This window comes from Fulmarus glacialis, unplaced genomic scaffold, assembly GCF_000690835.1.
Source record: "Fulmarus glacialis isolate BGI_N327 unplaced genomic scaffold, ASM69083v1 scaffold13170, whole genome shotgun sequence".
Classification (NCBI taxonomy): domain Eukaryota; kingdom Metazoa; phylum Chordata; class Aves; order Procellariiformes; family Procellariidae; genus Fulmarus; species Fulmarus glacialis.
Window position 1 is genome coordinate 26,009 of NW_009185983.1, and position 25,338 is coordinate 51,346.

Below are 25,338 nucleotides of genomic sequence, written 5' to 3' on the forward strand. Positions count from 1 at the left end.
CTGCAGGACGAGGCTCACAGTTATGAATGGAAGTGGATTTAGGTGACTAAGTTACTTTTAGAGGGTGTTCTAAACATATTTCCTTTGGTATTTTCTCTTAGCTAGGTCAGCCAGTTGATATTAGACATCTCTTTATTTGTTGAACAAGGAGCCTAAAGATGTTAGCTTGCAGCTGTGAATTCTGCCGGTAGAAAGACACTATAGTTAGGGATCATGACAAAACTTAAGCAGTTTTAGTAAAATGCAAATGATAAGTAGAAACCATTCTATCCTTAAGAAACTACAGTGTAAATTGGCAAAATGGAGAAAAGCTGTGAAACAGAGGTATTTCTCTCTTACAGGTGAGGGACTGAGGTGTTGGCTTGCTGTGGTTCATAAAACAAACCTCAGCTAGGATCAAACATAAATGTCCTTACAGTAGAAGGCATCAGAACCAGAAGGAAGTTATGCACGAGATCCCAATCTTTATTGCTGGAAAACCGGAGGACCAAAGCCTCCGGTTCTTTTTCACTTGAAAATGTTGTCCATTTGAGGATTTTGTGCATGTATACGGATTTTTCCAGGATCCATCTCTGACCAAGTGAGGATCAGCTGTACTCTACATGCAAAAGAGACCAGATGCTCACAGAAACGTTGAGCGTACACACAGCTAGAAAATTATATTAAGGTAAGGTAAAGTACATCGGATACAGAGGTGGGAAGCAAAGTTTAGAATTCTGATTATCAGGTCAGACTCCATCTGGAAGGTTACGTGCTTCCCTAATTAACAAGAGCACCTTTCCTTCTACTAAAAGGCACTGGTGGTTATATGCCATTTTTGCTTTTTTAAAACAAGAAAAAATTGTTACAAGATCACATAGAATCACAGAAAGCTTCTTTAAATTTTTATACATTTTGTATATGTCTACTCTTATAAAAGAAAAAGAAACTTCTCAACCCTAAAAATTGTTCTTAGTATTTGCATAACAAGCGTGTAAGCAAAACATTCGCGCCCTCATTATCCAGCCTCCACTTCAGCGGTGTCATTTAACAAACACGACACTACGTAAAGGGGACTTGTGCGAACTGCTCTTTCATTTCACTTTGAAGTAGACGGGTAAGTTGAATTTCCTTTTAATAAATCACAAGGAACTTCAGCTAGAAGGCAAACCTGTTCCTTTTCATTTCCGTGGTCATATTTACATTTTAAAATTAAATTTTCCTTTATTAGTATGTTTTTACTTTGCTTATATTAGCAATTTTAGTGGATGAGGAGATGCCTGAAGGACACCAGATTGTAATGACTGATGAAGGTCATTAAAACTGAAGAGCTGTTTTTTCTGTTTTGCTATATAACTGATCAGGACTCTGACTCTGCATCATAATCCAATTATGAGCTGGATGCAGTAGTCCATTCAAATGCAATTCCCTGAATGATCAGCACCAGATGAAGAGTACCTGCTGTAATTGCATTTCCTTATCTCGGGGACATAAGTATTCCTAGCCACCTAAGGTAGGTTTCTGTTAGAGACTTTAATAATCTGCTCGCCGAGTCATCGGCCAGCATTCTCAGAGGTGTCTGCTAGCCTTCAATACAGTAAAGGCTAAACAACTTGAGACACTTCAGATTCAACAAACAAAACTCGACAGCACTTTTAATACAGCATGTGTGTTCTCAGGTGGATTTGAAATTTCCACTCATTAAACTGGAAATTCTTGACCATGAGGAATAGACACTGCTGTTACTTAAACAGATTCTGTATGCAGCAAAATGCTGAAATTTATGACAATATTGAATATTCTTACGTTCAAGGCTATGTCCCACCGAACTGATTTTGATGAGACATTCCTCTAGCAAAACAAGTGAGCTTTGCCCTTAAAAATAGTTGGTATTGCTGCAGATTTAGAATAATGTCAAAAACCTTCTACGATCGAGTCAGTCTGGAAGTGTAAACACTACTTCCTTTTTTAAAAGCTCAGTCCAGTTTTAGTGTATCCATTTAATAAATGGTAATAATGATAAACTGATATTTTGATTCTGCTTGGCATATATGCTTTGAAACAAATACCTTGTTTTAACTGATGAACCCAGGTGTTGTTAATCTTGCAGCATTCAAGCCAACAAAGATTTTATTCTCAACTTCAAGTGGAGCTGGATATAGAACATATTGTGTGTCAATTAAAATGATCTTGTCAATTCTGAATTTTTTTAAGGATGGAAGTTTTTGAGAGAGTGTAGTACATGATCCTCTCTAATTTGTACCAAAAGAAAAGTGAAGTCATGGGTATTAAGTTACATGTTTTGTATGAGAGTCAACCCATCAGGGTCATCTCATTTGAAAAGGATACCCATTCTGACATCTTGAACTTTTCTTTCTCTCTCTTATTATTTTAACTGAATGATGCCAATAACTGGATATCTCCATGCCATAGCGTCTTAGAGTCCATCAATTCAGGTTTTATAACCGCGCTGTGTTACCAATGCTGCACACCTACTAGCTGCGTTGTAAACCCATGAGCTATAGTTTCAGAGTGCTTTTTAGTCATGATATCCCAGCACTGAGATTATAACCCTACTTAGTGTTATATCTGAAAGGATAAAATAAGATGAATAGGCCTATTGCCAACCAGCAAAAATGCATTTTCTACAAGACTAACTCTGACATTTTCAAGCTTGTGGAAATTTGTTCAAAACAAGATAGGAATGTCAATTGAGCTATAAAATTTTGCCCATGTGTAAAACACTCTAGCAGTCTGCTTATTTCAAATAAATGTGCTTAAATAGTACTGTGCTTAAAGAGACTGCTAACTAGCTCCAAATCATCACAATAACTGCCGTAGCAGATTGTGCCTTTCAGGTTGGTAGCGTATGCATCTATGTTTCATTGAGTGATTATAGCCCTTGTAGACAACTAATGGCTTAAGCGTGATCAGTTACATCTGAGCCCATCATTTCTCAAGGATTAATCCAACAAATAGTCAGTGATAGGAAAAAGGATGATTTGTCTTCACTACTCCCAAATATGTAGCTGTCATTCTGTAATGAGCATACTGATTTGTATCAGTCTAGAAACTGTTTTGTGTGCTATGCAATGGTAGCAAAATAAATCTGGGAAATCTCTTATACCTAAACTATAGACTTTAGATAAACAAGGAAAGAATGTAAATTTCAAGAATTTACGAATGGGGAAAAAAAAAAAGTCTTCAATATATAACACTTTTGTAACTGTTATAGAAGCCAATGCCTCCATTTTCTTACAGAATCATTCCCTGATGAATATGTGGGTTTTCTTACAGCTGGCCTGAGCAATCATGTTGTCTTACTCATCCTACATGCTCACAGCAGTAGCTGCTTTGCTAGTGACTTGCCATGCACTGCGTAAATGCCCAGGAATTCCTGGGCTACCTGGTGTCCCTGGACTGCCTGGAAGAGATGGTCTGAAAGGACAGCCACGTCTACCAGGTAAGTAAACTTGCCTTTTTTGCAACAAATCCTTGTCATGAAGGCTGCATGAATAAAAACAGTTAACACAGAAGGACATGTGCCCTCAAGGAAGCTGCATTTAGCAGAGGAGGGAAAACTGAATGGAGGAAATGGTCAGTTTAATTTTTTTTTTCTAAAAGATAAGCCTCCTCTCTCTTCTGGGAGAAGAGGGGAAACAAACAGGTTATCAATACTTAAAACACATAAATATAATATATATATATATCTTTGTAGTGTTTTTCCGTTGACTTTCCTAAGGCAATTGCTTCTTTCACAGCAGAAGCTTTTTCTTTTTCTTTTTTTTTTTAAGTATGAAGAAAATATTATTCCAGTATTTACAAGTGTAATTAAAAGGCTTCTGGCATGTTTCTCTAGTATTCAAAGATGGTATGTGCAAAAGTAGTCTAGTAAGGAACACACTTTGCACTGTGTAATTTTCTTTCTGTGTAGAAATGCTTTCTCCAGATCCATTACCAAGACTAAAGCACTATCAAAATTATTCATAGATGTAACACACTTCAGTTTAAGTTCTATTTCATCTTGAAGTTCCCAGAATATGCATCAACTGGAAAGAAAATTATGCTTCTCTTTTCCAGGTCTCATAGGACCCTCTGGAAACCTGATGGGACCTCCTGGAAGAGATGGTCTTCCTTGGCCGCAAGGTGAGAAAGGAGAAAAAAGGGATGTTGGACCATCTTGTGAAAAAGGCTGATGTCCGCGTAATGATGTTCTGTCAGTCAAATGGACTCTCTTTATTGGGTCAAATATGTTGTTTTTTTACTGACTGCAAAGTGCAGTAAGAGTTGCAGCATTGCAGCTTGGAGAGAGGGAGATGCAGCAATATTTTGTGCTTCTACATTGTCATTTGTTTTAGTTGTGAACAATGGGAACACAATCATGGGAGCACACTAGTAACTTTGTTCTACATGTAGGACCTTTGTAACCCATGGAAATTCGTATGAAAAAAGTATCTACCTTTACAGTGAGTTCCCATCTTTAGCAAGCAATGCTGGATGGACTGTATTTCACCCAATCTATGCAGAAACCCTCCTATACCAGTGTTTATGGTTTCCATTAAAATAAGATCCCATTGTAAAAACACAAAGCAGATTAAAAAGAAAATGGCATGGTGCCATGGGAACTGTTCCCTCCCCAAAATCTCCCTTGTGCCTGTTCACTACCAATTATTAGAATGAAACATTCTCTTTGGCAAAGCCACTTTCACAGATGTGACAAACATAAGGCTTCAACCTAAAAAAATTCATTTCCTTCTGTGCAGAGGGTTGGAGGGTTTTGTTTGTTTGCTTTAATATAGGTTAACAACAGTGTGAAAAAATGCTGGGAAAATATTTTTTTAACGCCAGATGATGTTAAAAAAATATATTGTGTGCTAGTTAGTTTTGGAAAATGATTAGTTTTATCCAAGCAATTGTTGCTCTCAGCAGAGCCTAGTTTTGCTTGATTGTATAACTTTTATTTTTATCTGTGTAGGTCTACCTGATTCTCTGGATGCTGAACTCCACAATGTTTTAGTAAATTTGAAACACCGACTTTCCAGACTTGAAGGCGGTAATTTTTCCCATTTTTACTTTTTCAGCTCACAATCAGTTCTAAGTGCAATAGGCAAAACTAATTATAGAATCATGACTTGCAGGAAGGAAATTGCACTTGAAAATGGTACTACAGCCCAAAACTCCATTTTCTCATCCAAAGCAGGGGAGATCAGGACTCATTTTCCCTGGAGAAGCAGATTTCTCTCAGGAACACTCGTGTGCATTTATTCAAATTTAATTTATTAAAAAAAAAATTCCAACTGATGTTGCACATTCCACATGGATTCAATGTGAACTCCTCAACCTTGTACCACATTGCTAGCATTTTTATCTATCAACAACCAGATGGTTAAAGGTGGTAAATTGTTTTGTACTGAGAAGGAATTCACAAAAATTATCATTTCTCTGTTTCACTTGCTCAAGTTTGAAGCAAATTGATCCTCTTCAGAGAGTACACAAAATATAATAGGGCTGACAGTGTATGCAGCAAAGGGTAGTAGAGTATCTTGTCTTGGAGAAGACAGTATCAGATGGTCACAAGCAGCATAACAACATACTTAGTGAACAACTAGTGAATTGGTAAAATTTTGAAGATCTTTATTCTTCTTCATGCTTTACTCTCATTCTTGCCCTCTATTCCCTCCTCTGTTCCTCTTACCACTTTTAATTTTCTCTTTCTTTACTTTCTCATCAATATGCCATAGGAAATTAAAAAAGCTAACTAGTTTTTTTTCTTTTCATGTTTTAGTGCTTGCTTTGAATGGGAAAATAAGAGAAGTAGGAGAGAAAATACTTGCCAGCAATGGGAAGGAAGTTGATTTTGCATCTGCACTAGAATCCTGTGAAGAGGCTGGAGGAACTCTTGCAACTCCCATGAATGAGGAGGAGAATAAAGCTATTTTGGGTATTGTGAAACAGTATAACCGGTATGCTTACTTGGGCATAAAAGAGGGTGAGACTTCAGGTCAATTTAAGTATATAAATGGCACACCTCTGAATTATACCAAGTGGCACCAATATGAGCCTAATGGCAAAGGGACAGAAAAATGCGTAGAGATGTACACTGATGGGAGCTGGAATGATGAAAAATGCAACCTGTATCGCCTCACAATCTGTGAATTTTAAAGAATGGCCTTTCAGCCATCTGAGAGTATGGAGACAATGAAATATCCTGTGTCTCAGGTTTATGCAACTTATGCAATTATTCTATGTCAGAAAATCTAAAATTAATCGTATTACGGTATTTTTTTTATCCTTAAGAAAATGCCAAATGTGGTAGGTGATTAACTTAATTAAAATGTACCTAATGTGATGTGTTTATCTTTTTTGGAGGGTTGGGAATAGCTCAGAATTCATTTTTCATGGCAGACTGCCTCTGTGCACTGTGCCTTTATGAAGATTAGAGGAAAATTCCAAGGTTTGACTTGGGATATTGGAAAAGTCTGAAGTTATAATTGCCTGTGGCTTTATAGTGGATGCATTTCCAAGTATTTAATAGTTTCTGCCTTAAAAGAGATGCACAGAGGTTGACTTCACTGGAGCAATTATGGTCTCAGGTTTTGTACCTCTTTGAATTATAGGGCTTGTATTGTGTCATATTGAAGCATGCACCGATTCATTCGGCATCCATATTTAAATTTTGTTTTATAAAAATATTAACAGTATCAGTTACAATTAATTTTCTTAGTTTCAGAAGCTACTGTCTATAAAACACTAAGATAAACATTGCATTAGATCCATGTAGACATAGAAATATGTGTATAAAATACCAAAGATGGCGTTTTGTTGCTAAAGCATCGCATTCCCTCATAAAACTATGACCATTGCAGTGTTAGAAGGCCACCTGTCTTCTCCCAAACCACTGAACAACTACATACTATTTTGGGGGAGCAGGTAAGATTGGAAGTTCAATCAATTCAAACAGAAGCTATTCCTCTACTGATGTCATGCCAAGCAACCACACAGTCAGACTATGACTCAAATCCGCTAGGATCAAGAAGCATCTTTTCACAAAATATTTTCACCGCTACTGTTTGGATAGCTGGTGAGCAGTGGGAGCTCAGTAAATTACCATGAGTAGCAAATTCTCACACACTTACCTTGCAGTGAGGAAGTCCTGGGCTCCATTATCGTTTTCACTCCACCTGAGGGGAAAAAAAGGAAGCACTGGAGTTAAAATACATGCATAAACGCTTTTACTTCATTTCCTCCTCCTCCCCCACGTTTGGCTCTGTGCAAGGACCCCATAAGAACCTGGACTTGACTCTGGGCAGCATTGTCCCTTGTCCCTAGCCTGCATTGAGGAAGAGATGGGATCTATTCACACAGTCATTTCAAGCCCTGTCAAGTAGGAAAGCTTTGGCATCTTCAGACGCAGAAGATAAGGGGATACTTTTGGCGGCAGAGGATTCACATCCAGCATTGCATACGGCACTCCAGCTGATCTGAGAGTGAACAGGGACTTTGAAATGAGAAAAGTACACCTAGTACCATGTTGGATAGATTTCAAAGTATGAACCTGCTTTACAAAATAGATTCCTTTGAGACCTATGACCATGATACCATTTTGGCCAAAAATTTCAAATGGCAAGGGAATAGATCATGCCATGACAAAAATTCTGACTCTCAGGTTACTTTGAGAAAAGATAAGGTTAAACTAATACCTTTCACTTTTCCTTTTAATTTAGCTCTGACCAGCTGCACTAAATCTGCTGGAAAGAGTTGAAGGTTTACTTAAAACTACCTCTACCTCTTGCATTTTAATTATTAGTATTTTAATGAGTAACCTTGTTAGCAATTTTTGAGTCTTTCAACCGTACAGATTCTTTGTTAGAGCAAGATGATTAGCTGGCATAAGAAGGCATCATGTTGGAGAAAGAGACAAAAAAAAAAAATCACTCTACTAACATGATCTGAACAAAATTCACATATTCATTTACATAGATCTCCAACTAGGTTTGAAGTATCCTATTCCTTTAGTTAATTAATGATTTATTTCCACCACATTTGTGTTTATGAAATGACTATACAAATCTCTTGTTAAAATCCTTAACGTGTAAGATCTTACAAATGGCTTAACACAATATATCACCTATCTCTAAACAGGTTTAGACTTCAAGATATTTGGGTGCTTTTTATCCAGTTAAGAAAAAGAACATTATTTTTTCAGTCATAAGCTAATTTTTATTACATCAATAAGCAAAGCATCTAGTCTAGGTCTCAGAGTCCAATTTCTTTCTGCTTAAGCCGTTACTATTAGAAAAAAAACAAATCAAACACACACATGCTGCTTTAAAATAAAAACTCCTCAGATCCAGTCAAAGAACTGCTAGGTAACACTTTCCCCTCTATGGTTCACACTGAGATCTGTAACAATTCAGGTAATTGAACTAAACTCTTCAGTTATTTTCATAAAATATCTCCATATAACATCATACTCAGCTCTTCTCTTGCTATGCTCTAGCCTGCCCCTTATACCATTCTGAAGCAGCCCTCCTTGTTCTGAGTCCAAATCTTGACTATGCCTCCTATATAAAACTGAAGATAGCAAGGGGACGTCTGCCAGTTTTCTGCCTTCTTTATAAAAATTCTTTTGCATGGACTTTTATCTCCTAACTTTGATGAACTTCAGAGGAAAAAAAATAAACTCCAGTGTCAACTATCATATGTAGAAGAAATAAAATTCCCTAATAAATATTCTACAGACAGGCTTGGAATGCATTTGTATCTCGTGGGATTCATACATGGTAATTAAAATCCTGGTGAAGGTACACACTCAGTAGAATGTTACTTGATTATTCTTTGCAGTTCCACAGAGGAACACAAAAGTATCCAGAAATCATTATTTCGTTCTTTTAGATGGCGCTTTTTTTGTATGTGTATAACCCTATCAATTTAAACCCTCAAATGCTGTTTGAAACACTTATAACCATTTCAGTCTATTTTTTTGGGAAAGATCCAAATTCTGCATTTATGTATTAATGGAATTTTTTTTTTGAATGGACAGAGAGGTCAGGCACAAGAAGAAACAGAAGAAATTGTTTCTCTGTTCTGTTATTATAGGATAAATAATTTTAATAAAATCTTCCCTTAAAAATGTGATGAGCAAAAATAATTCCCGGTGCATAATGATTAGACTAGGAAAAATCCAGGTTAATCTTTTTTTCTTAACTTATAATAATTTGCTACAGAAAAGCAATCTAACAGTAAGATTTTTAATTCAGAAAATAACTTACTCACTTCTCAAATTTTATAAAAACAGATTTTAAGAATTAAGATCTTAGTACAAGTTAAAAGGTCACAAAAATTCAGTCCCTTCTGAAGCAAATGGATTGCGTATCACATAAGAGAAATTTAATACAATTGTTATTACAGTATATTTAACAGTGAGAGTTTCGTCTGGCCATAAAAATGATGGATATTGATTTCAGAGAGAATTCTCTGTGGTCTAGAATGATACTGTCTTTTATAACTGTATAATTTAATTAGATGTTTTAGCTTAGAAATACTATTAGCAATTTTGAGCACTCAATAACCTCTCCCCTGCTCCCATCAATCCCTACCACATGTAAAGAAATTGACCATAGATTACAGAAAATAAGCCTTTTTTTTTGGTGACTTCCTGATTTTTGTAGAAAAATTATTAAAAAAAACCCAAACCCTGTGGTTCTTGGGAAAATTGAGTTCAAATTCAACCTTATGTAAACATAGTAATTGGCAGGATGCGATATAGGCTAGCAGGGCTACCTTATCTTGTATAAATTGTGACCAGTGCCTCCTTTATTTATTTATTTTAAATTTAAAGCCAAATTTAAAGAAGAATAATTATGTTATTCCTCTGTTCTTTTCCAGAGAAAAGATGATATATGGTGGAAAAATACCAGTACTTGCTGCTGCAATATCCTAGCAGTGATGCATTACAAAGTAGGGTAAAGGTTAGTCATGCATTTTACATTTATTTGCAGCTTTTCTTTAGAAGAATAATAAGTGCAAATAGGAGAAGAAATATTTGCCACCAGGAAATTTGTTAGCTGGTTTTGAAACCACACTGAAAAGTGATAGTAAGACTAATGGCCCTATTACAACTTTTATGAACCAGAGGAAAACAATGTTCTTGGGAGTATTGTGTAATGGTATAACAGACATATTTGTCTGAACCTCACAGTGTGTCAGATTGCAAGTGATTTTCATTATCTGAAGTTGAAATGTACTGTTATAAAATCATATTAACCTACAGTTATACAAACATACCTGGGTTTAAAGCACAATCAATACAGGATGCTTGGAAATTAGAGTAGCACCTTTAAAAATGATAAGGGGACTTGGATTCGAGTCGAAGTCCCTGTTAGGAAACCAGGGTTTGGCAGAATTTGGCTCAACAGTGATAAGCCAAGTGGCATGCCAGGTGAAACCTGGAATGCAACTTTCACCCACCTCTGCCCTTGTGGCTCAGGAACCAAAAGGAACTGTACAGCAAGGGTACCTTAACCCTTGATGAGGCTGAGTGGTGTGGTTGACATGCTGGAGGGAAGGGATGCCATCCAGAGAGACACAGGCAAGCTTGAGAAGTGGGCCCATGCAAACTTCACGAGGTTCAACAAGTCCACGTGCAGGGTCCTGCACCTGGGTTGGGGCAACCCCCAGTATCAACACAGGCTGGGGGATGAAGGGATTGAGAGCAGCCCTGCCAAGAAGGACTTGGGAGTACTGGTGGACAAAAAGCTGGACATGACCTGGCAGTATGCGCTCGCAGCCCAGAAGGCCAACCGTATCCTGGGCTAAATCAAAGGAAGCATGGCCAGCAGGTCAAGGGAGGTGATTCTGCCCCTCTACTCCACTCTGGTGAGACCCCACTTGCAGTACTGCATCCAGCTCTGGAGCCCTCAGCAGAAGAAAGACATGGACCTGTTGGAGCAGGTCCAGAGGAGGGCCACAAAAATGATCGGGGGGTGGAACGCCTCTCCTATGAAGAAAGGCTGAGAGAGTTGGGATTGTTCAGCCTGGAGAAGAGGAGGCTCCTGGGGGACCTTATAGCAGCCTTCCAGCACCTGAAGGGAGCCTACAAGAAAGCTGGAGAGGGACTTTTTATAAAGGCATGGAGTGCTAGGACAAGGGGTAATGGCTTTAAACTGAAAGAGGGTAGATTCAGATTAGATATAAGGCACAAATTTTTTTGCAAGAAGGGTGGTGAAACACTGGAACAGGTTGCCCACAGAGGTAGTAGATGCCTCATCCCTGGAAACATTCAAGGTCAAGTTTGGTGGGGCTCTAAGCAACCTGGTCTAGTAGAAGATGTCCCTGCCCATGGCAGGGAGGGGTTGGACTAGATGACCTTTAAAGGTCCCTTCCAACCCAAACTTTTCTGTGATTCTATAATTATGATAGTAAAGACCATAGTGAACAATTTAACCACCTTCTGCAGATAATGGAGAACAACTGCAGATTATATGGAAAAATAGTTTCATCTTGTTCCCTCTCTCCCATTAGAATGCTATGTTGCTATTAACTATTGAAGAGATGAGATAGTCTTACTTTCTATTTGTTATAAACACAAAAACCTCTATTTCTTCGTGTTTTTCAGCTGAGCTGCACCAAGTGACATATCAGAGACACCTAGTGACCTCCACTTGGATGCTTCACACATAACAAGTCAGTGGAGCAAGATGGCAGTAGCATTTATGAGCACTGATCACACCATCTACAGGTAAAATTAATTAAGACTTTCTGGTCTAAAATGCTGCTCATAACTTCAAAGAAAGAAGTCATGTTGGAATTTGCCATCCCAGGTGTCCATATCTTGCTGAATTCTTTGCTTCCTGTTTTTAAAGCTCAGCAAAAATAGCCTCAGCCCTCCTCTGAGAAGGGGAGACACTAGGTCCCACATGCTCTATGCTCTTCCTGATATTCCCAGGCATAATGGAGCTGTTGGGGACAGTCTGACAACGATTTGGAAGAGAAAAGGAAATGCAGAAAGCACAGGATAAGGTGGTAGCAAGGTAGGATGGAAACAACAGCAGAACAGCACACAATCAATGTAAACAGAAAATATAAGTGGGGTTGGAGCCATTTAAATACAAACTGAGAGCATAAGAAAAGAATTTTCAAGGTTATCTGAGGTGTGACTAGCACTATGAGGGAAAAAAACCCCCAACTTTCAGGAGGTTAAGCATACAAAGGGCTAACAGACTCACACACACACCCACATTCATAAACTGGAATTCAGCTCTAGTGTCTGTATTTCTTGAAGCAGCTAAGAAAGCAGCGTTGACCAACTTTTGTCCTTAGCATGTTTTGCATTGACCTACCTACATGGTGCAACACTGAACCTACTCTCAGAATATCCTTCATTTGTTTCACTAGCACTGAAATTATAAAACCTCTTAATGATAGATGTGGAAACACAGAAGAAAAGTTGCCTCAATACCCAAAAATTGTTTGTCCTTTATCAGATCTGCATCCTTGAATCTTGCTGAGCTTCTGTGATACGCGGCTCAAAGCAAGATCAGGAAATAGTTTACAAGTTATGATAGTTATATAGAATATTCTATTAAGGCAATCATAATAAACAAGTGTAGTAGAAATGTAAGTATTTTTAAATATCTATTTTAGCTTGTTCCGTCTTATCAATATGCTGATGAAAGTCAAGAGAAGAAAAGTTTAGAATTTATTAAATCTACATCAGTTCTTCTCAGGAGGAGTCTATTGTCCTCCAGGTTTCCCAGGCCATCAGTGAGCATGTGAAACCCGCTAATGGAGGCCAAGCCTCATCCTCTTCTCACACTTGCCTAACCTGCAGTTTACTTCCAGATGCAGTTGAAGTGCTAAAGTTGTTCTCACCACAGATGCAAAGGCGCAGGTTCTGCCAGTGACCTTTTCTAGGGCTCATCTGGACCCCAGGTAATGACTTGTCTCATGTTCTCTGTTAGGTTTTTTTTTTTTTCATAAAACAATTAGAAAACCTCAGCCAAAAAAAGGTTAAAAGTATTAAGTCAAACACTCAAAAACTAAGAAACTTGAAATTTAACAAGAAGCTTTAAACAAAGATTACCTATGCAAACTTAAACAACCCTCTTCTGTCAAGGTACATACAACTGGGTACTGCTTATTTATTTTTCACAGGACTTGTGCCTTTTCCAGGGCACTCGATAGACAATGCTGCAGGAATTAATCAGGCTTCTGTGGGCACAACACCAATGACAAAGGACACTACGTCAGTTGTTGAGGTAAGTATGAAGGTGCAGAGTGCCCACGGAGGTGATCTAGGCTTGCTTAGATCCAGTAGCATCTTGGACTAATATGGCTATTGTTCACGTTCCCTGTCTAATCTCAAAGCAGCTATTCCTCAACTGACTCGGCTGTTAGCCTTGCTGCAACATCAGGACACTGGCCTGACACCACAAGGATGATGTGACTGCATCTATTTGTTTGAACTGGAGCACAGCCTGAAATGCCTTTCCTAAAAGTCTCCATTAGATAGAAACAACTCTCAGCTGATAATTACTTAAAAGTACATGGCAATGCATTTCCATTTCAGCAATGATCTGCATCTTGAAGTCTCTGTACTCACAGGACTGGTTTAGAGCAGCTTTTTCCTTCACTGAAAGGTCATTGTTCTATTGGATAAAAGTGTACTACTTACATAGTACTGTAAACTGTTATTATTTATGATATATAGGCTTCCCCTGGTGCATTCTGTCGGTTATCTAGGTGTGCTTCTGTGGCTGTTACCTCTACGTATGCTGCAGATGTACCATTGTCTTTCAGCTTTGCTGCTACAATTATGAGATTCTATTTGTTATAAAACATCAATAATTATCATTGGTAAGTCCTCAGTCTAATGAAAATTCTGGTGGTGTTCCTGGTCCATATTATATTTCAGGTGAACTCCTTGTTTTGGCTTATCTTCAGTGACATTTACAATTTAACATTTACACAGCTGTCCTGTGGAAACATCAGGTATTTCAAATATGTATTGAGAAATTGCTTTGTTCTGCTCCAGGGTCGGTTTTTTTTAAACGTGTGAAAGTGTTTCTACAAATTGAGAAAGTACCCTTAAATATTTTCCTCACATTTTAAGTGTGTTTACCTCTTGAAGAAAACACCCCCTCTATCATTCAAGTTAAAGTTCATTAAATTTCTATTCATATGCAAATTCATATCATATTACATGCTCTTTGTATTTCCTGTAGGTAACAAGGTGAATCTCAAGTTACATTCCCTATAAATTAGACCATTTCAAGAGTCTTTCTTACTTCATATTGGAGCTGCTAGGTAAGTTGAACATCTTTAAATAGGTTTCCATTTAAATTATGTTGAATCTTGTTAAACTGTATCACAAACCTTTCATTTTAGATTTTTTTACTTTGTGTCTCAACATTTTTATTAAAACTTTCACCTACTTTTACAGAGAATGTCACCTCAGGTGAAGATACTTTAAAAGATGGATGCCATAATGGAAGAATAAGCATTAACAATTGTTTCACTGTAAACCAGTTGATAAAGACTGTCCCAGTTTATCTTACCTGGCTTTCTCTTGCTAAAGCAGACATGTCTATTGTCCCCTGTAAAATTAAGATTGAAACTATAGCTTTTTGCATGGGAAAAATGGCATATATCTGCTGTACAAAAAAAAAAAAAAAAAGAGCTTTGAAGGGGATGTTTGGTTTTTGCTCTGTAGCTTAAACTCTTAAGTAGACTAACAGACTGAATCTTTTAGAAAAAGATTTTCATTATTTGTAATAACCTAACTTTGCAACTACGTCAATGACATTCATGTCACTGAGGGCAAAGCTTAAGGTACATAAAACTTCAAAACCCAGACAGCAAAATTCTGAAACATTGCCTTTTTTTTTTTTTTAAACACAGGACTCTACACTGGAGACTAAAACAGTCTGGTTTACATTTGGCTTTAAATAATGCTGTCTCCACAGTTGTTCCACAAAATCTTAGGAGTGGCTTTTTTCCTGCTCCCATGCTGTGCTCAAGGTAAACCAGCAGATCCACTGCGCAGTTTTGCGCACTCGCCTGAAGATGGGATAGATGAAGGCTTTATACCAGGTACATGCAGTTACCATCTCCATTTTTATCTAGATGTAGTGTTGTGTTCCATTGTTATGCTTTGTAAACTCAGTGCTATATAATCTGATGTGGGTTCTACTTGATAGAAAACAAAGACATCTTTATTAATTCCTTGTATGAAGTAAGATGCTTAAATCTCTCCTCGCCTGAAGATGGGATAGATGAAGGCTTTATACCAGGTACATGCAGTTACCATCTCCATTTTTATCTAGATGTAGTGTTGTGTTCCATTGTTATGCTTTGTAAACTCAGTGCTATATAATCTGATGTGGGTTCTACTTGATAGAAAACAAAGACATCTTTATTAATTCCTTGTATGAAGTAAGATGCTTAAATCTCTCCTACTTAATGATGCAATGGTTCAATTCACAGCGAAAAGAATATCATTTTCCATAACGCAGGGCACAAGAAACTTGTTGCTAGGTGTTGGGTTGGAGCTGCAAGTGCTTGAACAGCCTGAAGGATTCTGTCAGCAATCCCTAGACGCAGTTAAAAATCAACTAAACCTACCGCACAAGTGCCAGTGTTTTGCCTGGACTGGCTTCGCCACTTATAGAGTGGTTTGCTAATTCAAGTTTTCCATAAACATCACTGCTCTGCAGGTAGTTTCCAAGAAAGTATTCCCTATCCTTACAAAGATCAATGTATGAAAAGATCCCCTATTTAAAACACAGCAGTAAACTAAAACAGGTCAAACAAACATTTTAAAAGTTCATATTAATTTCACATGATTACCTCTGCTTTATCTTGAAAGCCAAGATTCAAACCGTAATGCAAAGTGCATAATAGCTGGTTTTGTTCATAGGTTTCCTACCGCTGGTTGATAATGAAATGGAAGATGTTATCCGTCAGTTAGAACATCAGATTTCCAGACTTGAAGGAGGTAATTTATCTGCCTTTACTTTCTGCTGTAGCTGGATTAGCAGGCATAAACAAGATGAGCAACAAAATGGCTTCTTAGGAAAAAAGCAGAATTTTCTGCGGTTTTATTGCATTCCATTTATATTTTGTTCACTGGTAGATAAGAGAGTGATAACTCAAATCGGGGGGGAGGGGGAGCGGAAATTAGTTCTTCATAACTAGTGGGAGACATGTAGGTAACAGCTCTGAAATATGGGTGCAAGTTAGAAATTTATCAGATTAAAATCCCTGCCTATGCAGAAATGCTTCATGGGCACCTCATGCTCCTAACAGACAAATAAACTAAACACTAAAAACGTACCAAAACAATCACAACCAAATACATCTAAGATCCTACTCACTCAAGGGCTGACATATACCCTTATATACTGCAAACTATCTGAGAGAGCTTTTACAGAGTAGAGAGACTCAAAGAAAATGTAGAATTCCTTATTTCCTTCCCTCCTTCTCCAACCTCTTTCATGCTTCTCCTATTTCATTGTCTGTATATCTATGTGTTTCTTCCTTTCCCCCCCTCCTCATCTTTTTAGATTTCTTTTTGGGAGTTGTCTTTTTTCTTTTCTTTTATCTTTGGTTTCAAGTTTTCTTCTCCTTTACCTTTTCCTGGGTTTAATCTGAAGTTATGGAGGAAAATAGTGGGAATTACAACTAGCAGCAAAGTGACCACAAAACAATGCATGAAAATTTAACAGCTTTCACCTCATCTTGCAGTCCTCCGCTTGGAAAAGAAGATAACAGCATCTGGAGGAAAAATATTTGCTACCAATGGGAAAAAAGCTGATTTCCATACTACACTGAAAAAATGCAAAGAGGCTGGAGGGTCTATTGCCACTCCAAGGAACCCAGGCGAGAATGATGCCATTCTGTACTTTGTGAAAAATTTTAATACCTACACCTACCTGGGGATAAAGGAATCTTTAATTCCAAGCAAATTCCAGTTCCTGGATGGCACGCAACTGAACTATACTAACTGGCATTTAAATGAACCTTCTGGCAAAGGGGAGGAGGAATGTGTTGAGATGTACACTGATGGCACTTGGAATGACAAAAAGTGCAACCAGAATCACCTTATTGTCTGTCAGTTTTAGTGCTTCCCCCTGCTGCTGTCTGGAAGGCTCCCTGGAACATGCTTTCCTATCCCTTGTCGCTTCATTTGTAGCTAGTGAACTCAGATAATGCAGCAGGAAAAATAAAAGTCACTTCCCCAGCCTGATTTGTCTTTTAAAAAAATGCCAGCCATAAAGAGGAAATTACTTATGAGAGCAGTGGCCATTTTGTCTGTTATTCATTGCCCACTGAATTTCTTGATAGGTTCCTACTGCTCTGTTAACCTGCTGACTTATTACAACAAAAGCGAAAAGCAGATTTCTTGGGCACATACCTAAATTGACTTGTGGCCACAAGATCTTCCAGCACCCCTTTATCCATGGGCCTCTAAGTTGTGTGTATTTTGATCCTTTCTACAAGTTTCCCTTACCAAACCTACCCATACAGACACTCCTGCTACTGTGGTGGTGCATCCCTCCCTCCCCCCCTCTTTTCCTCTGGGCTACGATACGATCTCAGAACCTTCTGTTAAGCTTTAGCCATTGTGTATGAGTTGGGCGGTTAAGCGTCCCTTGGCCGTACCAAGCGCTCTTGCATGGCTAAGGTGGGGAACTACACTGATCGTACCAGGGACGATGCTACATGATCAAGGTAGGGAACAGAAACAAGAGATAATTCATCATCTCTGATGGCTCTGAAGCATTCCCTACCTGGATCATAGCTCAAGTGGAACAATACCATTGTTACCATGAAACAATACCATAATTACTACCCTGGACCACCTTGGATAGTAGCCAAAATGGAAATTTACTGATGACTAAAGCCAATCATCTTGCAAACTTATAAACAGCGGTACCAAGTGAGACCCTTTGAGCTCTCCTGGACCGCAGCGGGCTGCATCCAGAATCTCCCTCTGAGTGGGACGCTTCTGAGAGTCCGCAAACTCGAATTTGCGATACTCGGAGGATCACCGAGATTTTGGGCTGAGACGCTCCTCAGGGCTCAACTCTTCACCCGTTGGGAAATGCCAAAGCATTTAACGTGAGTATTTCACGGGACTCGAGGGGAATTTTTAACAGGTATACCTTTATAAATTTAGCTAGCTTTAGGCCTTTCATTTAGCTTTGGTACCATATTCATATGCATGTATATACGTATTGATTCATCTAGATCTTTTTGCGCACTTACCTGTACAGTTACTAAAAAGTATAATCTGCAGCTAAGTTGTTTTAGTATTTGTAGTAACTTGACTAATTCTTTGCATAGCTGCCAAATTGATTAATGCTTAAGTGTTGTTGGACTCTAAGTTGCTGCTAAAACCCTTAACCCTTTAGTCATAAACGGTTGCCCAGGTCTGAGACTAAGGGTAGATCCAGCCGCACCTAGGCTCCTCTCTGAGAAGGAGTTTAGAAAGCAAGGGGGGTCTACTCTGAACCTCGTGACCCAACAGGAGGGTTTTCTTATCCCTTTTTGTATTAGACGCAAACCGTTGTCCAAGTCTGAGACTAAGATTGGGTCCAGTTGTTCAGAGTTCTCTGAACCTCGTGGCTTAACGGGAGGGTCCCCCTTACCCTTTTATCCTCAATCTCTGTACAAATCGTTCCAACACAGTTCTGATACGATTTTCCCCTGTGTATACTTAATCCATGTAATAAGTAATAGAGTGAACCTTGCCATCAAATTCTGTTAAGTCACATTTCTATAAATTTCTATTAAAATCACCCTTTGCCAATACCTTTGCCAGTGATTTTTTACACGGCCTTAAACCACTCATTTGTGACAGCTGCCACTGCTGTTGCTCAGCCTGCATTTCTCTGACCATCTTCACCTGTACCAGATCCCCTAAAAGAAGAAATAAGCAGTGCTGCTAGGGTGATGCAGAGCTATGAGCACAAGGAGGACTCACCTACCTTACATTTCCCATGGGAAAGCTTTAGTCAGCAGGTCTTTAACCTTCGTATACCTGAAAAGTGGTGGCCAGAAGCCACCTGTCCTGAGCCCCTCCAACAACTCCTAAACTCTTTCCTGACTCAAAATGGTAGCAGCACAAGAAGCCCAAGGTCCCATGCCATGTGAGATGTGTGTGGAAGAAAACATGCAAGAGCTGAGATGTTACAGTGCCCATGTGGTTTGGGGAGATCAGTAAAGCCATGGCAAGGTCAATTTTTTGAGCTAGAGAGATTCAGATACAGCTAATTTGTGGGCACCATAGAGCTGCTTGGCAAAACGTGATTGGGATTTCCATGGGGCTAAGCTTGGTGGATGCCTATGTTTCTAAAGCAGCCTATATTCTGCACTCATTCCAGAAGCTGCTCAGAGCCTGCGCCCTCAAGCTAAAGGATTGTTTAAGACAAAGCTTTCTGAACAAATTTGTCATCTACTGAAGTTGAGTATTCCCAAGGTTAGGTGCACAGTTGTGCAGTTCAAGAGGCACATCCAGAGATGTCTCTGATTTTTTTTCCTTCCTCTGGGGCAGTTGAAGTCAACATAGCTTAGACAATGAAGGCTCTGCATAAGCTCCATGATGTGGTACAAAGGCTGGTTGCACATCCAGGCATGCTGCCATATACACCAAGGCAAATGCCTGGCTATCAGTAACACTTACTCACATGAACTTTGTTAGTTCCAGCCCGCTCATGGAGAGCTGAGCAAGGAAACATCCAGCTCTAGAGCCAGACCAGCTCCTCTCACCCTCTGTGCGACAGGGAGACAGAACAGACAAACTATGAAGGTAATTGGGGAGGGAAGGCATGCTCACAGCTGGTGTGAATGCAGGGGCCAGCTAAGGGGCTGCTTGGAGCCCCATAGCTGTGCACATCGCTGTAATTCCAGAGCAGCAACTGGCCATGCACGACATTCCTGAGCTGGCTTAAATTCAATTGCTCAAATATTTTGAGTACACGTTCTCACCACCTGCTCTATAGCAAGGCATCGACCTTCCTGGCCTCTGTTCAACCCTCTGCTTGGTGTCATGGCTTGTGAATCATTCTTGCTATTATTCTCTGCAAACTAAGCAATTTATCTTACAGGTGTTTACTTAGGATGATTAATGCAACGGAGCTAACATGAAACCAAGACACCTTTCTGCTTGAACAATTTGGTGTCTGCAGGTGGTCTACCTCCACAGATTACTTAATTATTCACTCCAGCAATATTAAAATCCTTCATCACAATAATGCATACTAAATAAGACCATGTTTCCCTGTTGCAGGAGCCATAAAGTTATCCCAACATATGCAAAGAGAAAAGTGTTGTGAGCAAAGTCCTCAGTTTATCCAATGCATCTGTTCAGCACATAAGGAGATCTACAAGCTGTTAACTAATGCCCTATTTCTGGACAACATAGCCAAAATAGAAACTACTGAATCCTAGATCATGTAAGGTCTAGGTAGACTGTTATGCTATGGTAACCCAGTTGAAACAGGTACATAGAGGGGAAATGAGGACTCGTGAGTCCGTAGGCACTGTTTCACTTTGAAACTCTGTTCTTACTCTTAGTCACAAATGTTTTACAGCTCACCAGCATCTGCCTGCACCCATGAGCTCACCCACCCACCGTCTTCAGCCTTGCGTGACTTCTGTTGTGAAACTAACCCTGCCACGAGCACAAGGAAACAGAAACAGGCATCGCCTCGTACAGTAGTTTTCCACTCATCGTATTCCAATGAAGTTTAGGAATTTTACAATGATTAACATCAGCCTGAGAATGAAGTTGGACCCCCCAAACATTTAAAGCCATGGTAAGTTTTGTATTTTATCCTGCTTATCTCCAGGTGGCTGCCTTCAGTGTCAGTCTAATGAATATGTGCCACAGCAGAAATGTTCCCCCCCACCCCACATTTGGGCATTTTCCCCTGTGGGCTCCCAGGGAAGAGGGTAAAGGACTTAACATGTTACTCCTCCACAGCTACAGATACTAGCCCTGTTCAGACACTCTAGCTACTTGTGGTACTAGATGAGGCCATAAAACCTCGAACAAAGCAAATATTTCTCACCTTGCCTGAAATTGCTCCCTCCAGCAACCCTGCTGACAGCAGGCACGTCTGGAAACACCAGTCTTGGCCTGAAAAGCAGATTGGTTTAGCATTTGGGCACCTAATTTATTTCCTAAATCTGAATGAGAGGGCAGCACAGCATCATCTGATTTGTAGAAAGACAGGAGAAATCCCAAGGCTGGCAACTGTTTACTTCAAAGTTATTTTCCGAAACATTTGTGAACTTCTTATAAAAGCATAATCCACCCTATCCTAACATTAAATACTAGCTGTACCTTATAAGACTGTGACCATTCACCATGTATGTACCAGTACTTTTGTGGGTACTGGACCACCCGGCTTGCTGACAAGCCAAACTGCGTGATGTTCAACTTTCAGCCAATGGAGAGCACCACTTCCAAAAATTATAGTAATGACACCACCACCAGGATTCAGATTAAAATCATATTAATCTTAAAAGCTAGTGAAAAAGAGGATAAGCAGATAAGGAAAGGAACGGAACTTAAAAAGGAACTTAAAAAGGAACTTAAAAAGGAACTTAAAAAGGAACTTAAAAAGGAACTTAAAAAGGAACTTAAAAAGGAACTTAAAAAGGAACTTAAAAAGGAACTTGGTTTTGGCAAGATCAATGAAATAGTGTCAAATATCAAGAGAGATGGAAGTCACATGTCAGTTGGGGGAAAAAAGTGTTACTGATTCTGCTTTGTACAATGGAAAACAATCTTTTTTTCCCCCAAATGTTCAGAAAATTGTTTTTAATTCTAAAAAAATCATCCATCACAAAAATGATTCTTAAAAGCTGTTATTTTTGTAAAAATATCCTAGTTCACATCTTCTGTGTTTTGCAAGAGTTTAAAAAACCTCCTGTCAGTTGGGTGACTTTGATATCTAAAGGGAGATGCTTGAAGTCTGAACTTTGGTTTCAGTAGGATGCAAACATGCGCCCCTTTGGATAGCTCCATCGCAAGACAGATAGTTGCAGAGACTTCAGTGTCCCCAACAAAGGGTTTTTAACCCAGGCTGCAGTTTAACCTTCACATCTTTCCTTGTCATCAGTCAAGTGCTGGACGCAGTACTGTGTATAGATAAGAGGGCCATTTCTCAGTGGCTCTGTAGTGCCACCTCACAACAGCATGCAGCAGAGCCAGAGCTGGCTTAGCAAAGCCTCTGAGAGGGTTTCTATGTGCTTTTTACTCCTTATAATAGATACTGCAGCAGTCTGACGGTAGCTGTGATTTTTCAAATAAAGCTAAGCTTGCAAGTAGCAAGTGGGTTGTTGAACATACAGTTGTAAGAGCGTTGGGTGTGTGAACCCTTTGAGATCTGCAATAACCTTAGGGGCATCAGCCCTCGTGTGCTGAAGGCTACATTGTACTACTCATTAAATAACTCAGATTCTGACTGGTTATTATTATCAGATTATTCACTTCTGACAAAATAAGATGATTTACAAGGAAAGCCCAAGTGGTTTCCTGGCAAAAAAAGGGCCATCATTTTTCACTACAAGTGACTGTCTCCTAAAGCAGCTCGTGCACGTGTGACCAGCCACTTACTGTTTTGCTGATCCTGAGCAAACTGTGGTTAAGGCAGAACTTCATCCTTTCTTTGGAAGGGCTGTGCCACTTTAAGAACTCCAAGTGGGAGGTGATACAGGCACCACTGTACAAACAAGCACCTGTGCACGCTGCCGCACTCACCTGAGCCTCGCACGGCTGAGGGGACGCTGCCCGCACCCTCCCTGGCTTGTCTGGCAGGTTGAACACCACCTTCTCTAGCACAGGCTCTCACTGCCTGACAGCGAGGATGGACGCCCAGATAAAGTGACTCGATTTTAGCTGCAAGACTTACAAGACACCTTGAAGACACTGGGAAGGTAAGAGTGGACGGAAAAGAGCTGAATGACTGCAGGACCACTCAAGCTTTAGAGAAAGCCAGAACTTATTTCAGGTAGTCAAGTTGAGAAAGATGCAAACGTTCAACTCAAATTCAACCACTTGCTGGCCTTTCTGCGAAAATAAGGGCATAGCTAAATTATTTCTAATTTGGTTACGGGGTTGTCAGCAGGGAAGGGATGAAGAGGAAAATATAGACTTGCTATTCATGTAATTTATTTTAAGTTCACTAATATCAAAATAGGTTGCTAAATGGTTATAGAGTTATGTCTGCAAGTGCACTGCATAAGGCAATCCTTTCTTTTCCTTTTAAAGTTAGCAGACCGTCAGCTTGTGTAAGTTTATTCAAGAGTGTTTAAAGTCTAAATATTTCAGAACAGGAAAAGGCTATTTGACTGACAGATATATATAACCCCTCTCTGCCATACACTCAGGAGTCAGAAAACTAACAAGACATATGCCAGGAACTCTAAGATAACACATAAAGCCACCTTATTAGATGAAATACAAAAATCAGAATTTGCATGTCCAGAAAAAGTGATTTATGTATACTTTAAATAACAGCAGAGAAACTTCTGTTGCATTTTAGCTTTGATTGTAGTCACCTGCTTACTTTGGAAGTGAGGTGAAACACGCTGGAACTAAAGGCATGATCAGCAAAATCCCAGCTATACTAGTTTTGCATTATTAAATATGCTCTGTCTTCATCATACCTTTCTTTTTAAGATCTCCCAAATTTTATACATCTGTTTTCTGCACCCAAACTTCATATTGTTTTTAAAACTCTTTAAGCTAGATTTGTATCCTGTAGTGACTTTACTCTCAGAAAGCACACAGAGGTTTTACTTAAAAGTAATCAGACTAAACTACAGCATGCTTTATAAAGGCTGAAATCCTTTTAAAAATAAATCCCGAAATATTTATAATTAGCACTTTATTCAGTTGTTAGTTGTAGAGGAAACATTTATAACAGAAGCAAATTTAGTGATATTTCTTTTAATATTTTATGATTCTGAGCATTTTCATAACACTCTCTTGGTTTGAAAGATTGGCCTTCTAGGGATCAAAGCAGTGTTAATAGATCTTTCTGGAGTTTTGCATAGTTGAAACACAGCCTTTTCTCTAAGGTACTCAACTCATGAATTTGATTTCTGGTTTTTACAGGAATTTTAAGTGACACTTTTAACTTGCAGTAGGAGTTCTCTTGATCATCACTCTCATTTCGAGTCAATTACTGTGCAAGAAATCCCAGCCTCAGAAGTTTTCACATTCCTACCGTTTGCTACCTCTGCTTATAACATAGCCACAGAAGTGGCATAGGAATTCACCTTTCTGCAGTTGCACACTGTTACAAGGCACGCTATGGACATTACAGCAGTGATGACCTCCTCAGAAAACTAGTCTAGACATGTGTAATTATCTTTAAATATTAATAGGAAATTGGCAGTTACGTCAGAGAACAAGTACACAGTAACACTTGTTTTCCCTACTTGAAGGCTAAAGATTTAAATCACTGACTGAGTGGAACAGGACACAGAGCAAGTTCATTGCTGTTGCTGGTTTAACCCTTTTGACTTTTTCTTCCATTAAAGTAAGTACATGCCTGGGAGAAGAGGTGTTCACACCTCTGCAAAACGGGAAGTGTTTTGCAGCTAAAGCAACTGAGAGTCGATCTGTGTATCTAACTGGGCAGCTCTCGCATCTAGATAGTAAAACCCCTCCCCACATAAAGAGCTATAAGCCCAGTTTTTATAAGATACCGGAAATTCAGTATCACATATCTGGTTTTTATCTGATATACTTAATTAGCATATTTTAGTGGCATTGCTGAGCTGCTAAAGTATCAAAAATGATTGTGTAAAGAGATAACTAATATTCAGTCTTTAATGTTTCAGATATCTGGTTTTTTTTAATACCATTGATTGTGTTTTTTCATCCAATCTGACTGTATTAATCTCCACCAGGAGATTAAGCTCCACCAGGCAAACTGGTGATTGAGCACTGTCACTTGATTACACAAAGGTAAGTCTGTGACCAAGGTATTCCCAAAGGTGCCAATACAACTACATTATGTAGAAGTTCTTTTGTACTGTCTGCTCTAGCTTCAGTTCGTTTCAGTAATAATGAAAATCCAAGCTTATACTGAATAGGACCCTGCCTTTGGGGATGGAGAAGGAAAAGGGAAGGATTGATTCTCACTGAAATATTCCTGAACAGTACAATGAATGGCCTAGAGCTCTTGTAGAAAACTTGTCCTCACTGATTGGTCTTTCTTAAAGCTACAATAATTTTCTTTGATGTAGGAATAGTTTTTCTTTTCCCTCCCCCTTCCCCCAACGTGGAATGTGGAAGAGGCTAAACAAATTGTGATTACTTGACAAGATACATGA

At 39.0% G+C, this 25,338-nt stretch overlaps 2 protein-coding genes across 2 annotated transcripts; both read left to right on the forward strand.

The window, feature by feature from the left end:
* Positions 1–3,291: 3,291 nt before the first annotated feature.
* Positions 3,292–6,141, forward strand: LOC104083095 (pulmonary surfactant-associated protein A1-like). Its single transcript, XM_009586466.1, has 4 exons — positions 3,292–3,442; positions 4,060–4,125; positions 4,955–5,032; positions 5,765–6,141. The coding sequence occupies exons 1-4, from the start codon at positions 3,292–3,294 to the stop codon at positions 6,139–6,141; spliced, it is 672 nt and encodes a 223-aa protein (XP_009584761.1).
* Positions 6,142–14,930: 8,789 nt separating this feature from the next.
* LOC104083103 (pulmonary surfactant-associated protein A-like) lies at positions 14,931–17,102 on the forward strand. Its single transcript, XM_009586477.1, has 3 exons — positions 14,931–15,072; positions 15,899–15,976; positions 16,726–17,102. Exons 1-3 carry the CDS (start codon positions 14,931–14,933, stop codon positions 17,100–17,102), a joined length of 597 nt encoding a protein of 198 aa, XP_009584772.1.
* Positions 17,103–25,338: the final 8,236 nt, after the last annotated feature.

Coding starts and splice junctions, on each gene's coding strand:
- LOC104083095 (XM_009586466.1), top strand. CDS start 3,292: ATGTTGTCTTACTCATCCTACATGCTCACAGCAGTAGCTGCTTTGCTA. Junction 3,443..4,059: donor AGGACAGCCACGTCTACCAG/GTAAGTAAACTT, acceptor TCTCTTTTCCAG/GTCTCATAGGACCCTCTGGA. Junction 5,033..5,764: donor ACTTTCCAGACTTGAAGGCG/GTAATTTTTCCC, acceptor TTCATGTTTTAG/TGCTTGCTTTGAATGGGAAA.
- LOC104083103 (XM_009586477.1), top strand. CDS start 14,931: ATGCTGTCTCCACAGTTGTTCCACAAAATCTTAGGAGTGGCTTTTTTC. Junction 15,073..15,898: donor AGATGAAGGCTTTATACCAG/GTACATGCAGTT, acceptor TTTTGTTCATAG/GTTTCCTACCGCTGGTTGAT. Junction 15,977..16,725: donor GATTTCCAGACTTGAAGGAG/GTAATTTATCTG, acceptor CTCATCTTGCAG/TCCTCCGCTTGGAAAAGAAG.